The following is a 16,966-nucleotide window of genomic DNA, read 5'->3' on the forward strand; positions in this document are numbered from 1 at the left end:
CGTCTTCAAATCTCTTTATTTTTCCTCTCTCCTCTCTCATTATTCTCGCCCAACTTTGTCCTCACTTGTTCCTTCAGTCTTATCAGTCGGTTCGTAGAGCCAAAATAGGAGTGCAAAAAAAAAAGTATCAGGCCCTATACATCATTCTGACAGTTTAATTTCAATGCTTGATTATCAGTCAATTTGATAATTATATTATCCAACCATCCAATTAATTTGTTCTATATTTACAATGATCATCAAGTACGCTCTCCGCCTCTCAGCGTCGTTTATCAAGGCTGAGTTATTGGCGCCACCGTGGGACGCTGACAGTTTGCACAAAAGTGTTGATTTGATTGAGATGTTAAAATCGCCGTGCTTGTGTGTGTCTGTGTGTGTGTGTGTCAGTGGTTGAAAAAGTTTGTTACTCGAGTAAAAGTATCAGTATACTGCAATGTAGAAATGCTCTGTTACAAGTACAAGTCTGGAATTCAATATGTACTTGAGTAAAAGTACAATAGTAGAAAGTACTAATTTTGCAGAATGTCCCATTTCACAAGTTTTCAAAAATGTATACAAATCGTTTGAAAATAGCAGATCTACAAGCTCGCATCGTGACGCATTGTGAGCTTGTAGATCGTCTATTTTCAAATGGCCGACCAGTGACTTTGTAGATTTCGATTATTATTAAAAAACATACATTAACCACTTCAGCCCTATACTTTGGCTATTTGAAAATGGCCGATCCACAAGCTCACAACAACACGTCCCTTTGGGACATTGTGCATAATGAGTACTTTTACTCTTTTGTACTTTTACTCAAGTAAATTTTGAATACTTGTACTTTTACATGTAACAGAGTATTTCTACATTGTGGCATTGCTACAAGCCTACTTCAAGCCTACTTCTACCACCACTGCCGACTCATAGAACCACTGATCTAACGTGAAGCCCCCCCTGTCCTGTGCTTGTGTCCCCCCTACCCTCCCCCATCCTCCTCCTCTTAGACGACGTGCCTCCCTACTTCAAGACGGAGCCGGTGCGCAGCCAGCTGCACCTGGAGAGGAACCGGCTGGTGCTCACCTGCATGGCCGAGGGCAGCTGGCCCCTGGAGTTCAAGTGGATCCACAACACCACCGAGCTCACACACTTCTCCCTGGAGTACAAGTAAGACCGACTGACTGACGGAGAGAGAGAGACATTTGTGCTTTTCTTGACCACAAATGTTAAGAATGCTATTTAGATAGCGTGTTATTTAGATAGCATGTTGTTTAGACCAAGGGTCTTCAACAGGGGGTCCGGGACCCCTAGGGGTTCCTCAGAGTTACTACAGGGGGTCCGCCAAATCTTTATGTGATATGATATATTTTTTTAACCTTAACCACTTGAACCCTAGCATCCCTTTTCTGAGGAGAACTTTAGCCAAAAATAGCAGATCTACAAGCTCACAACGCCTCGCAGCGCGAGGCGTTGTGAGCTTGTAGATCTGCTATTTTTTGCACAGAGGTATAGGTGTAGAGGGAAAAAAAGAGCAGACCAAGTAAACAAAAAAAGTTGAATCTGAAACACAATTTTATACAATATAGAGGGGGTCCCTGCTTCATCTGTCTCTCTCAGCTAGGGGGTCCTTGGCCTGAACATGTTGAAGACCCCTGGTTTAGACTGATGCTTGGTTCATGATTGACCTAGTATCCTATAGTTTCAATGTGCAGATTGTTATTTAGATAGCATGTTGTTGTTTAGACTGATGACAGGTTCATTGCCTGGCATGGCCAGACTAATATCACTGAGTAGATATTAGTCTGGAATCTCTGTGTGGAACCTGTATTTCCAAAGAGCGAATTTAAAAAACGTCTCTGGTGATAAACCCGCCCCATATTTGCATACTGGGCCCTAATTGGTGCCCCACAACTTTGTGGGCAGCAAAATCCAATCACAACCGAGCGGGCCAGACCAAATATGCAGAGGGCATTTTTTTTCTTTTTGCACTGGTAGATTCGTCTGGTATCCAGGCTAACATGGTTCATTGGTTATCCTAGTTTATTGAGGCTCTACATTGTTTTTTTTTGCATCCTATGTACAGTATGTGATTATTTACCTTGCTTATTGTTAGTCAATGTGGATACGAGCGTCTGCTAGATACCTGAATTGTAAGGAGGCATTTTTCTACATAGGCATGTTTACTGTTTCAGTAAACACAGCCCTCCTCTGAGACACAGAGTGAGTAGACAGAAATGGTACCATCTTATTAATGAGCATTAGTGCTGAGGATCTATTATATGACGATAAGGTTGAAAATGGGTGACGTGCTACTTTAAGTACAAGTACTTGAGTAAATGTACTTTGTTACGTTGCACCACTGCTCTCTCCCATGTTAGAGTGACCTCCATCATTTATGGTGGACAGACGAAGTGGTGGGGGCGGACACACACACACACACACACACACATGCGCACACACACGCACACACACACACACACACACACACACACACACACACACACACACACACACACACACACACACACCTACATAGCTCCCGTCCACGGGAATGGAAGGACAGGACCAGATAAAATGTCTTTAACGTTAACTGGGAGATCCTTATCACGTGGCAAACACTGGCCTTATCTCTCTGTGTGTGTGTGTGTGTGTGTGTGTGTGTGTGTGTGTGTGTGTGTGTGTGTGTGTCTGTGTGTGTGTGTGTGTGTGTGTGTGTGTGTGTGTGTGTGTGTGTGTGCGCGCGCACGGCCATGTTTCACTATCTTTGCGGGGGAAGAAAGTCCCTGCGAGGGACTAGTGTGGATGTATGTCAGTGCTTGTGTGTGTTCTATTTGTGTACACACACACACACACACACACACACACACACACACACACACACACACACACACACACACACACACACACACGTGCGTGCGCATTGTACAAGTGTAAATAAAACAGTGTGGTATGGAAAGATGGCTGACACAGACTCACGATATGTGGACGTGTTATTGAACTTGCGTGCGCGTCGTGCGCGAGTGCTTGCGTAAGTGCGTGCGTAAGTGCGTTCCTTTGTGTGTGTGCATACGTGCCGTGCGTGCGCACCGTGCGTACGTGCATGCATGAATATGTATGTGCCAGTGTGTATGTGTGTCTCTCTGCGCACTGAATATGTATTAAAAGCATGGGGTGAACACCAGGCCACCCACTGTTCCATGTGTTGTTGATGCAGTGTGGCCCGGTCCCCTCCATGACACCTGAGGGAGGCAGGGACATAGTGACGATGGGTAGTGATGGAAGTACTCTGAATTTTTTACTTAACTACTAAAACCCCCTGCATCTTCATTGTGTGGAAGGCTTCGGCTGAAAATAGCAGATTGACAAGCTCACAGCGACGCGTTGCAAACATAATGGGGTTTAATTGGTTAATTAAAAGTAGCAATACGACAATGTAGAAATACTGTGTTACGAGTAAAAGGCCTGTAGCTATTCAAAATCGTACTTGAGTTAAAGTATTGGCATAAAAGTACAGTACTGGCAGTAAATTGGGTACTACAGTACCAAAGCAAGAGTAATGAAATTTCGACAACATGTGTTTTGAAAATAGCCAATCGACATCGCTTCGTGGCACGCTTTGAGCTTGCTATTTTTTAATAGCTGAAGTATAACACAGTGCTTAAGTGGTTAATGTATGCTTTATATTGAAATCTAAATCACCAAATCACAGTTACTAATCAAAAGTAACTGGTAACTAAAGTCGTAAAATGATCATACTGAAGTAAAGTAAAAGTATCTCAGTAGCTGTATAAGTACAGTACTCGAGTACATGTACTTAGGCTAGTTACTTTCCACCAGGAACATGGTTTGAGCGGCGGGGTCGGAGGTCAGTGTCACAGTGAGTCAACACGGTGTCAACATCCCTCGGGGACAGTGTCACCGTGTTATTGGGTGATAGAGTGGCTGATTGAGTGATAGAGAGCGAGAGATTGAACCACTGTCCACACTGCCTGTCACTGCCTCGCACGCACGTGTGTGTGTGTGTGTGCGTGTATTGCTATACTTGTGAGGGCCAAATATCCCCATAAGTATAGTAGAATTGGGGGATTAGACATTGAGAGGATAATGTTCCTGGTCCTCACAAAAAAATGTTTATATACGATATTTGGGGAGTTAAGTTTACAATTAGACGAGGGATCGGGTTACGGACTAGACATTTAGAGCAGTGCTTCACAACCTTTTCTGGATCAGGGCCCACTTTACAATCTCAAAAAGGTTTGCAGCCCAGCCATCTGACAGTATGTGTAAAGTGGAGGACAAAGTACTCACATTTCCACTTTTTTTTTATTGGCACATACCGATAAATGAACGCTTATGCATTTTGGAGCCAGGGCTCTGAGGAAGGTTCATTTATTGGTGTGTGCCAATAAAAATGTGGAAATGTGAGTACTTTGTCCTCCACCTATTTGAAATTTTGGATGTGCTACCTTTTTGGGATGTTTTTAAATTCCTACTTTTGCTGTGTATACTGGATTTTGGGTCTAACACTCCCACTGAGAAAACCCATTGTTGTTGAGCAACCTCTTTTTCTTATTTAGTATGTGTAAAGTGATGCTGTGATTGCTGTGAGAATGAGCACCAGAAGCCAGCATAAGGAAGAACCACAGTCACAGACAGAGCCTTCTGCAGCTACAGTGACAACAACTTCAGCACTATGGACAGTTACTGCAATAATAGGGACAGCAACTTCAGCACCATGGACAGTTACTCCAGCTCTGGTGCCGGCAACTTCAGAACCATGGATAGCGACTGCTGCTTAGTAACTTGTTGTAGAACAGCAGTTTCCCATTTTCAGAGCACGATCCGGCTTGGATCAATGGAACCAACATAGTATACTTATAGTTATCATTCATTGGTATCACAATGAAAACTCATTACTACTTTAGTACAATTCTGAGGCATTTGTACTTTAATTGAGTATTTCCAATTTCCAATACTTTTACTTCTACTCCACTACATCTCAGAGGCAAATATTGTACTTTTACTCCACTTTGAAAACTAAAGTTACTAGTTACTTTTCAGATATAAATTATGATATCAAGAAACATACATTAACCACTTTAGCCCTATTTTATACGTGGCTATTTTCAAACATTTTAGTACTTTTACTTCTGGTACTTTAAGTACATTTTTATACCAATACCTTTGTGTGTGTGTGTGTGTGTGTGTGCGTGTGCGTGTGCGTGTGTGTGTGTGTGTGTGTGTGTGTGTGTGTGTGCGCGTGTGCGTGGTGGTCTGGGCGAGTCCTGCCGTGTGAGATTATTAGGCAGACCCTCCAGGATTTTGTAATCTTGCGATCGACCAAGATACGGACATGTAATGATCATGATACTGGATGAGATCGCAGCATATGAACACAGGACGTAATTAGCTCATAAACCATATAAATATAATTTATGAATCAATTACAATATAATAATACATACATATAGGTATATATATATATATTATTATTGAATCTTACGTCACTGTAATGTAACGTGAGTTCTTGGACAGGTTTATATAAATGTCTGTTTAATCAGAGAGAGATACATTTTAACTGGTCGGACAAAAGACACCGCACATCATTACTTTCCTTGTTACAATAAAATTGGGTTTATTCAGACTTCACCGTTTACAAGTATTTATAAAGCAACGCTTGGGAAACAGAAACTTATGTTGTGTATGGAGTTAATGTGGGGAGATAAGAAAACAGGAGAGAGAAAAAGTCACAGAGAGTAAAAGAAGGAATCGCATTGGAGATGCATTATTGTAAAACCTTCTGAGCTATGCTCAACTATAACAGATATTCTCTGGTAAACACAGTAACGTCGCCTTAAGATTAATGCACAAATCAAAATGGTTCAACACACCTTTAGACCCTGGATAGGGGCCTGAGTCCGGAGACTCTGGATTTCGGGAGAAAGGTACACAGCCGCGCTCTAAGCCCAACTTGGCACTGGTTCTAGCGAGTGGTCTCAGAGTTCCGGAATCTCAGTGTAAAGGTAATACTGAGTTGGCGTCGACGGTGGTGGAGGCCGGGTCGCCGAGTTGACCGCGGTGATGTCCTCTTGGAGAAGGGCGCATTGGTGCTCTTTCGGTGCTCGCTGCCGCGGGTAGACGAGAGTGAGGCCGTGGTAGGCCTCCGTGCTACGGGGACTTGTGTGTCCCTTGGATCGCGTCGTTGGTTGGATGGAGCCGACAGGAGGTCCCGTGTTGAAGAGCCCTAGGAAGGCTGGTTAACCCTCCTCGTCCTTGGTTGGTGATGGGAGAGCCAGGGAGATCATCCCTTGGCGGCTTTGAGCTAAGAGTGGAGTCTGTGTGGGATCTATATACCCTAAAATGTCTTTGAAGTGTGGTCAAATGTCATTACTATGCTAAATCCTTATCTCCTGTGGGATTGCTGACTCTGAGTCACCGGGAGGGGAAGCAGAACCCTTCCGTGAATTTTATGACCCAGGTCAGCCATGGGCCCCCCTTGGGTCATGCCCCGGTCACTTCTAAACACCAGGCATACATTTGGAAATACCGCATAGTAATACATTTTCACATTATTGTCCATTAGTGTCCACATGTCTCTCCATGAGGTCACGTGTAATGTCTTCTTTGTGGTGAAAACATAATTTTCCATGCGCTCACAAAGAGGGAGAACGAGTGAGAGAGAGAGGGGGGGGAAGTTGTCGGTGTGTGTGTGTGTGTGTGTGTGTGTGTGTGTGTGTGTGTGTGGGTCACAAAGGACAATGCCTTTTTCACCCCCCTCTGTGTGAAGGTGAGGAGCGTCTGTCTGACTGATCTCCAAGGCTTGTCTTCTTGCCAGATCTGCCGTTCCTTCCTGGTTGTCATCTTTGATGTCAGGATGGGGGAGAGATAATGGGAAATTCCAAACAGCTCTTTGTTGAGCAGTCTGGATTTTATGGTTTGTCCGCAACGTCTCTCGCTGTTATCCCCGTGTCGATTACAGACACAAATCCACAGCAACCCCCCCCCCCACCACCACCACCACCACCATAATTGTGAGAGTTTGCAGTTTTGCCCTGAGAGAGAGAGAGAGAGAGAGAGAGAGAGAGAGAGAGAGAGAGAGAGAGAGAGAGAGAGAGAGAGAGAGAGAGATATTAAGTTAGGCTGTAGTGATGTGATGTATGCTGTGCGGTACAGGGCCATGGCTGGCAGAGAATAAGCATTGATCTTTGTCATTTACCAACAGTATTACTGGACGCACGCATTACTGGACGCACTGTGCACGCACAGTCCACACAGGCACACACACAGGCGCACACACACACACACGCGCACACACACACACACACACACACACACACACACACACACACACACACACACACACACACACACACACACACACACACACACACACACACACAAAGCCATATACTCGTTTGATTTATCTCTGAATTAAAATCCAACCCAATTAAGATCCAAGATAAAAAAAACAGAAAACAATCGACTCGTTCTCTAACACACAGTTTGGCTCCCTTGACCTCATCAGCAATTGAATCCCCCCCCCCCCCCCCCCCCACACTGTGGTGTACCTTCACCACACCATAAATACCAGCGCTGTGCGCTGTGAGCTTGTAGTTCTGTAATTTAAAAGATACAAAGATCTTGAAGAAATGTGATCAACGTTTTAACAACACAAATATTGCTTGGGGGTCCTTGGCACAAAACCTTGACCAGATGGTGGTCTGCGGCTGAACGGCTGAATACAAATGACTCTGGGGGTCCTTGACATGAAAGTGTTTGAGAACCGCAGTTTTAAAAATGCTGATTATTTCTGATCTGGGAGTCAGTGAAAGTCCAAACTGCAAGCCAGTGTTAATTCCGTTGATTAAAACTATGAGGAAAAATGTTTGTCGACCATGTTTTTCACTGACGAAAACTAAACGCAAACTAAATAAAAACTAGGCTATGATGACTAAAACTATGACTAAATAGTTTGACAATTTTGTCAACAAAATTAATACAAACTAGACAAAAATGTTATGGAGGGACAAGTGGAGACGAGATAGCCTGGTAAACCCTCCCTCCGGAAATCTCATTTCTATTTGATTCCTGGAGTGAGTCTGGCATGAACCGCCTCTCTGCAATATTGGCTGTGTATGCCAAACGGCCGAGCCTATCAGCGTCGTCGCTCATTGTTCTGTGATTGACAGCTTACGTTGGCCAATCAGGTGGCGAGTTCGAGTGAGCCCAAAACACGAACGGCAGCCATCTTTTTCTTGTGTGCTATTTTCTCCGCAATTTTTTTACTTCAAAAAGCTCTCTAACTTCTATTTTGAGGCACGGAATTTACTTATAAGATATCGTTTGGATAGAATGTAGTTGTTTAACTTCATATATGTGGTCAATTAATCATGACAAAGCCTATTTAAAAATAAAAATGTAGAGAACCGGTAGGGGCGGGCAGTGACACCCATGTAACCGAATAAGGCAACCCATTTTGGGCATGGATCGTCTCAAAAGTCCCCTTGCGTCACATTAGACTGGTGAACTGCTGATTGGCTGAAGGGGAAAAATTATCATTGGCTGAAGGGGTTGTCAGTCAACGGTATTACTCCCGCCCAACTCCAGCACAGCCAATATTGCAGAATGGTGGATCAGGCCAGACTCACTCCTGAAATCAAATGGAAATGAGATTTCCGGAGGGAGGGTTTACCAGGCTAGAGACGAGATCCAGTAGAACCAAGACAAGTCATTTTATGCTTGGTTGCGTGCGGTTGTCACGCTCCGGAAATAGCAGATCTACAAGCTGACAACGCGTCGCAGACGCGTTGTCAGCTTGTAGATCGGCTATTTTCGCCACACGGCGGATTATAAATCAGGCATTAAGACGCCATCAAGGCCTGACGAGATGCATTTTAGTTGAATAAATCAACTGTAGATATTACAAAAATCGTACGTAAACTAAACGTAAAACGATGATTAAAATGTGACAAACTAAATGGAATCGGGGCGGCCATAGCTGAGTGGTTAGTGAGCCCGCCTAGGGAACCAGCTGGCCCTGGTTGCCCCAGGTTCGATTCCAGGCTATCCCAGCATATGTGCCGATGATATGAAATTTGTCCCTGAGCAAGACTCTTAACCCCAATTGCTCACAGGTTCTCATTGGAAACAAGACCGCAAGGACTTTCATGAACGACCTGTTAAAAGGAATTATCCTTATCCTTATCGTATTCAGAAGACTGTGACTAAAACTATATCGAAATTTGCTGTCGAAATTGACACTGCTGCAAGCTCCTCCAGCAGCTCTGCAGATAGATATATATATATATATAATATACAGTATATATCCCCGTATAGGAGAGCCAGGAAGCCGGAGAGATACAGCAACCCGTTAAAATAAAGTAAAAAAAAAACACTCAGCAATGTGTGTAAACAGAAATTGAAGATCCTTGTCGATGCCGCAAAGAGTCTAAATATTCCATTACTAACTTCTTTAACCGTCACTCAATGGGAAATAATCCATCACCCTGTTGACTCTACTGTGCAAACGGCATAAATGTTTTCTCTGCCTTTCGCAAAACACACAAACCTGCAGAAATGAGATTTTAACGATTCTGCAGTTAGCGATAATAGAACGGCACACGTTTTTTACCTATACGCCAATGACAGGTGTCTGGAATTATTTTTAGAGTTTTTCTCGGATACGTGCCGTGACATGTTGACTGGCTTCGTCTTGTACTTTAAATATTTTGGCCTCGAGCGGCGGAGCTGGTGAGAGATGCAGGTGGTTTTCAGTGGTGTAAAGTAACTAAGTACATGGACTCAAGTACTGTATTTAAGTACAGTTTTGGGTATTTTTACTTTATCGAGTATTTCCAATTTCCAATTCTTTTACCTCTACTCTACTACATCTCAGAGGCAAATATTGTACTTTTACTCCACTGCAATTATTTGAAAACTTCAGTTGCTAGTTACGTTGTAGATTTTTATTATTACAAAACATACATTAACCACTTCAGCCCTATATACATTTTGACCATTTGAAATTAGCAAATCTACAAGATCGCAATGCGTCGCGATGCGACGCATTGTGAGCTTGTAGATCTGCTATTTTCAAAAGATCTTGATATATGTTATACATTTGAAAACTTGTAAAACAGATAAAATATTGTATGAAATAGTGGTCCGTGGACTTATGCACATCAAACTGGGGATCCTTGAAATGAAAAAAAGGTTTGCATATCACTGGTTTAATGGAAGTCCAGGTGAGACAACATTGAGTCTGTTTGAAAGTGCAGGCATGCGTGTGTGTGTGTGTGTGTGTGTGTGTGTGTGTGTGTGTGTGTGTGTGTGTGTGTGTGTGTGTGTGTGTGTGTGTGTGTGTGTGTGTGTGTGTGTGTGTGTGTGTGTGTGTGTGTGCGTGCTTGTGTGTGTGTACTGTGTGTATCAGTGGGAGATGTGGTCATATAGGCGCTGAACCAGAGCCTGGGAGAAGGTGCACCACAGGCAGTTAAAGTAGAACAAAACCACAGCACACATCTACTGCTTAATGTAGCACAGAGACATGGAGCGCTGGGCACACACCCACTACATTAACCTGTAGCTATCTCATCTCATCTCTCTCTCTCTCTCTCTCTCTCTCTCTCTCTCTCTCTCTCTCTCTCTCTCTCTCTCTCTCTCTCTCTCTCTCTCTCTCTCTCTCTCTCTCTCTCTCTCTCCCTCCTTCCTCTTGTTAATCGACCTCTCTCTGTCTGGGTTTAGCAGCACACACATTCTTTTTTTCTTTCATTAAACTGACACAATTTCATGGCAGCTCTGTACAAATTAATACAAGTTCAGTCCAATAATATTCCATGTCCAGCAGCCAGAGACGAAAGGCTGGGTTTGCTAACGAGATAGAAAGGAGAGAAGCAGCGTATCATGCACAGTCTGAGTGCGTGAGTGCGTGCACGTGGTTCATCCATGAACCAAAAGTTTAGTAAAGTAATGTTGAAGACACGACGGAGGTTCAAACGCATTGCATATTTAGTGTGTGTGTGTGTGTGTGTGTGTGTGTGTGAGTGAGTGTGAGTGTGAGTGTGTGTGTGTGCGCGTGCGTGCGTGTGTGTGTGTGCGCGTGTGTGTGTGTGTATGAGCTGTAACACCAAGCGACAGTCGAGGCTAAGAACTTTGTTATACCCACAGACTGGTTGTTAGAGGTTTTCAACAACTTTTGCCAACATTTCACACTTGGTGCCAGGTGTGAAATGGCGTCATTTCAAACAAAGCATTATCAGGTGCGAATAAGGGGGAAACTGTGACTTTTCAGGGGACTTTCAGGGAACGTGTGAAGAGTTCCGCTGTCTTATATTTACGGTAGCCTACCTATACATTTTATTGAGATATCTTCAATAGTTTCTCGGTTGATTAAAATTGATCATCAGGTCAAGTGAAGTCACTGTTTTAGTGCTTAACCAAAGCAAACAAAGTGGATTCTGAAAATCTATAAAATTTCTGCATCGTGTTGTTATTTTAATTGTTTTTATTAAAATGTTAACTTTAGATTGTGACCTTTTAGATCTGCAATTTTTGGCAAACGTACCCCTACCAGAAGAGGGATCCTGGGATTCAAGTGGTTAAGAAATAAAAAAAAGACATGAATCCATCCGTACATTTGGTATTTAGCCTATTTAGAAAAACGTAACAATACATTAAATTGTAAAATCGTTATACTTGGCTCAGTTGCTATGGGGACTGAAACACGTTAGCAACAATCTACACTTGTCAGTTTATTTTTACGAATAAATCCTACTCCCTCTCCACATATCCCCATATTGTCGCTGTCGAGCAGAAACCTTGTATCTCCATATTTCAACTTTTTATGTTTTTTCATCACTTAACCCATTAAGACCTGGAACGCATCTGTGTCACTTTAGATGTCTTTGGCTATTCAAAAATAGCAGATATACAAGCTCATAGCGCGGCACCGAGTGCCGTGCTATGAGCTTGTAGATCTGCTATTTTTGAAAAATCGAGGATTATTATTATTTATTTTTTTTCAAAAAATTGTTAGGATTTAGAAGACATTTCTAGAATCTTCTCAGGTCTTAAAGGGTTAATGCCCTACTTAATGTCTAGCAAAAGTAGTGAAAATAGCTGATCTATAAGCTCACAACGCGTCGCGGGGCAACGCGTTGTGAGCTTAAAGATCGGCTACTTTCACTCTTTCCGAACGTTTTCCTTCCGTTTCTTGTAAAAGTTATGGTTTCGTAGATACGAGGTTTTACACCCTCCACGTTCCCCGTATCCTCCCTCTGTTCTTTCTCACAGATTACACCCTCATTATGAACAGCAGCGCGTGAAATACACTTACAAATTCAATCATGCGTGGTTGACCTTTGTTTACACGCAGCATTATGGTGGTTCGCTCGCTGTGCCTGGGCGGAATGCATGAGAGAATGCATCATGCCAAAAATGGCTCGCATATTATTCTAACATATGCCACGTTCTATGGATGGAAATGAATATAAAATATACATGAATTGTCAAGTAGCCAGTGGTAGCAAGTACTGTAAATGAGTAAACATGTTGAGGTACTTTTACTTTACTTTGGTATTCCCAGTTATTTATTCTTTTTTTTACTCCACTACATCTCAGAGGCAGATAAGTGGACAGACTTAAAGGAGGAGTTCACCCAAAAAAGTACTTATTTTCTATCAATTGCACACCCCATGAAGCCTTGAATTCATGGATTTATTTTTGTTTTTGTGGCATTCCTAAGCCAATAATTTGATGACCGGGTTGTATCCGGTAGGAGACACAAATAATCTACTTTTGTGTCTCCTACCGGATACATTAGCCGGTAGGAGACGGGAATCAAATTATTCTCTTAGGAATGCCACAAAAACAAAAATAAATCCATGGATTCAAGGCTTCATGGGGTGTTTGATTGATAGAAAATAAGTAATTTTTTGGGTGAACTACTCCTTTAAGTGGTCAGATGGGTGGGCCGCGAACACTTTCAAGATTTTCGAGTGGGCCCCTGATCAAGAAATGGTTGAGTATCACTTTTAGTATAGCTGATCTACAAGCTCACAATGCATTCCGCTATATCAGTGCATACAGTAGCTGACAGTGCATAGGCAACAGCGTCGCAAGTAGTGCAACTTATTACAATTGGCAAAACAGTAATAATATTAGTTATTAATACAAGTAACTTTGAGTTACTAAGATACAATGAAGGCCATTTTTGACAGAGATAGACGATATTAAGCCTATGATTTATACTCCATGGTAAAAGGTTAAAAGAATTATAGATCTACAACTATCAACACATTGTGATGTGACATATTAGCTTGTAGATGTAAATGTAAGCTAAAGCAAATGTAATATGGTAATTCAACTTGTAATGTAACTAGTTACTCTTGATATGGAGACATGCGTAATACAATGTAACTTTTTTCAATGGGGTAATAAGTAATTAGTAGCTCATTACTCTTCCTGAATAACTCGCGGCGCATTGTTAGCTCATACGTTGGCTATTTTTGGCACGACAAACAGAGCATAAATTAAGCATAAAGACAAGAGGAAGAGACACAAACGAGGGACGTTAGAATCTCCCATGGTGTCTCTGTGGAGTCATTTCCAGCTGGCTGAGCTACACGTGTGTCTCATATGATTATGCAGATGGTGATATTATTCAGATATTATTCAGCCCGGATCATCATATTTACACCTGGCATTAAACCGTGTCCCCGGTATGATACACACTGAAATAACAGAGCCGTTACACTCGCCATTTCCCCCAATATATCGTCCCTATCGTCGGGTGGAAAACCTCATTATGTATAAAAAAAACTGTTACTTTTCAGGATTGAAATTCAAAAGTGGCAAAAGTAGCAGATCTACAAGCTCAAAAGCGCCGCGTCGCTTCGCGCCGCGTTTCGAGCTTGTGGATCTGCTACTTTTCATGCTTTTGTGTGACGCTGTAGTATGATCAAGTAGGGCGAAAAACACAAAAAGTTAAAATGATGGAAATGAGAGATTTCTGCCCGACAGCAACAATATTCTCCAGTAAGTTGACGATTGCACCAGGAAATGGCGTCGTTATTGTTATTCAAAATTGGCCTTATTGGCCTATACAGTAGGTGGCCGGTGACTTTGACCAGGTTCACTTTCAAACCCTTTGCATCATGCATGTCACACACAAACAGAATGCGGCACACACACACAACACCAATGGGTTTGATAATGTGGATTGTGGAAGTTAAATGGTGGATTTGTGGATATAGGACTCTATATGAAAAAAACGTGTTATATCAAACAAAACGCATCGCATTCTGTTTGTGTGACATGCATGATGCAAAGGTTTGGAAAGTGAAACTGGTCAAAGTCACTGGGCCACCTACTGTATCAGAAGACGACAAGGGGAGGTACATGTAATGTTCCCATCTCTTTTGTACATATAGTGCTTGTATTTGTTGATGACATGTATTATTGTGTATTTTCTTTTATGCCATGTTGATGAATTGAATACATAGGACCACTGCTGCAATACGTCCCCAGGACTTTTTTTGTGTTATCCTTTTAGCCTTATAATGTCTGACCGCACCACGTGCTGTTTATATTTCCGGTTAACAGTCGATCAAAATCGGCTTATTTCTCATAGGTTAAACTCTATAGCTCTGATTGGTCATAGGAGGCATCAACAGACAAACACACTGGAGCAGTTCTGACGTATCAATGCTGCTGCATCTTCCTATAAGAGTCATGTGACTCTGAGGAAGATGTCTTTTATACTTCATAGCACCTCAACCCATTTAGACCTGGAAAGCCTATATGTTCTCATACCCTTCAATCCGGGGAAGTATCTGTCTCATCTTTTTTTTGTTGTTGTCAAGGACCCCCACTTACTTACGCCTATGTCCCCTTCTGGGGCTTAGGCCGTCTTACAAGAGTTCTCCAAGCGCCTCGGTGCTGAGCCAACACCTCCAAGCTGTCCCCAAGTGTGACCCGCATTTTCTTGGCATCTGCCTCCAAGTCTCTGCTTCAGGTGTTTCGTGGGCGACCTCTCTTTCTTCTCCCTTGGGGGTTCCACTTGAGGGACTGTCTTGTGGTGTTTGAGGTTGAGAGAGTATATGGAATCTATCTCCAACGCCGTTGGAAGAGCTCTTCCTCTGCTGGTTTTTGGTTGGTGCGTAACGTTGCCACAGTTTGTTGCTGATGGTGTTAGGCCAGCGGATCTGGAGGATTTGTCGCAGACAGGTGTTGACATATGACTGGATTTTGCTCCTTTTCTCCTCCCCACACACATCTCTCTCTCTGTGTGTGTGTGTGTGTGTGTGTGTGTGTGTGTGTGTGTGTGTGTGTGTGTGTGTGTGTGTGTGTGTGTGTGTGTGTGTGTGTGTGTGTGTGTGTGTGTGTGTGTGTGGTCACTGCTGTTGTATCCCACTGCATGTTCTCAAACTTTATTAATGTCAAGGACCCCCAGGGGCCCCCCCCGATCCCAACTCTGAGAACCACTGCAGGCAGTAGAACAGCACGTTGTGACAAAGCCTCAGTCCTTCACCCTTTTGTCATGGGATGTTACAAGCAGATCGACAGACAGGCGGTCTCCTCTTCGCGTCGACAATGACAAAAGCTCTCATCTCTCCCCGACACTTGAGTTCAGCGTCATTATAAATCCTCCTCCTTCTCATCTCGTTCTGTTTTCCCATTAGAGCCCCAGCTTTGAGCCATGAGCGCAGCTATTGTACCGCTAAAGAAAGCCTTCACACACTCTGGATGTGGACAATGCCAAAAAGAAATATCATATATACAGAAATATACAGGACGGTGGCAGATGGCCATGCTAGTAGAATCTTTAATAACAGAAAACAAGAAATTGGAAAATAATTCAAATATCAATTTGTGTCTCACACGCTGTCATCAACTGACCCAAAAAATAATAATATTTTCGGCTTTTTTGGGGAAAAGGCATGGTTTTATAAATGTTAAACCAATGAAAAGATGTACCCCCCCCCCACACACACCCACACGCACGCACGCACGCACGCACGCGCACACACACACACACACACACACACACACACACACACACACACACACACACACACACACACACACACACACACACACACACACACACACACACACACACACACACACACACACACACACACAGTGTTTTGGTGGTGTTGTAAAGACTCCTCTCTTCCTCTCTCTGACCTTAATGGATCCCCCGCTGTCGAAAAAAAGAAAAGCCTCCATTTTCTAGCACTCCTCCCTCTGCTCAGCCTCCAGACACAATAGATTTTCTCTCTCACTCTTTCTCCCTGGCTCCCCTGTGTGCTCACTTACGTCTTGTTGCTTCCTGTCGGAGTGGAGAGGGCCCGGGAGGGAGGGAGGGAGGGGGGGGGGGGGGGGGGGGAGGGGGAGGAGAGAGAGAGAGAGAGAGAGAGAGAGAGAGAGAGAGAGAGAGAGAGAGAGAGAGAGAGAGAGAGAGAGAGAGAGAGAGAGAGAGAGAGAGAGAGAGAGAGAGAGAGAGAGAGAGAGAGAGAGACGCAGTGACTGACTGACTGACTGTTGAACAGTGGTGTAAAGTAACTAAGTACATTTACTCAAGTACTGTACTTAAGTACACTTTTGAAGAATGTATACTTTATCGGCGTATTTGCCATTTTACGTACATTTACTTCTACTCCACTACATCTCAGAGGCAAATATTGTACTTTAACTCCACTACAATTATTTGAAAACTTTAGTTACTAGTTATTTTTCAGATATAAATTATTACATTATGAAACATATAACCACTATAGCCCTATTTTATACCTAGGCTATTTGAAAATAGCAGATCTACAAGCTCACAACGCGTCGCATACTTTTACTTTTGGTATTTTAAGTACATTTTGATACCAATACTTTTGTACTTTTACTCAAGTAAATTTTGAATTCCGGACTTTTACTTGTAACGGAGTACTTTTGCATTGCAGTATTGATACTTTTACTTAAGTAAAACATTTGAGTA

General features: G+C 42.9%; 1 protein-coding gene across 1 annotated transcript in view; it reads left to right on the top strand.

Moving 5' to 3' along the window:
• The window catches only part of sdk2b (sidekick cell adhesion molecule 2b), a 650,002-nt gene that overhangs the window by 413,323 nt on the left and 219,713 nt on the right, over positions 1 to 16,966 (top strand). Inside the window, 1 exon segment of the mRNA XM_080455991.1 lies at positions 987 to 1,146. Within this exon segment, the coding sequence (XP_080312117.1) occupies positions 987 to 1,146 (160 nt within the window).

The sequence above is a fragment of the Gymnoscopelus braueri genome, assembly GCF_963280865.1.
Source record: "Gymnoscopelus braueri genome assembly, chromosome: 17".
Lineage (NCBI taxonomy): Eukaryota > Metazoa > Chordata > Actinopteri > Myctophiformes > Myctophidae > Gymnoscopelus > Gymnoscopelus braueri.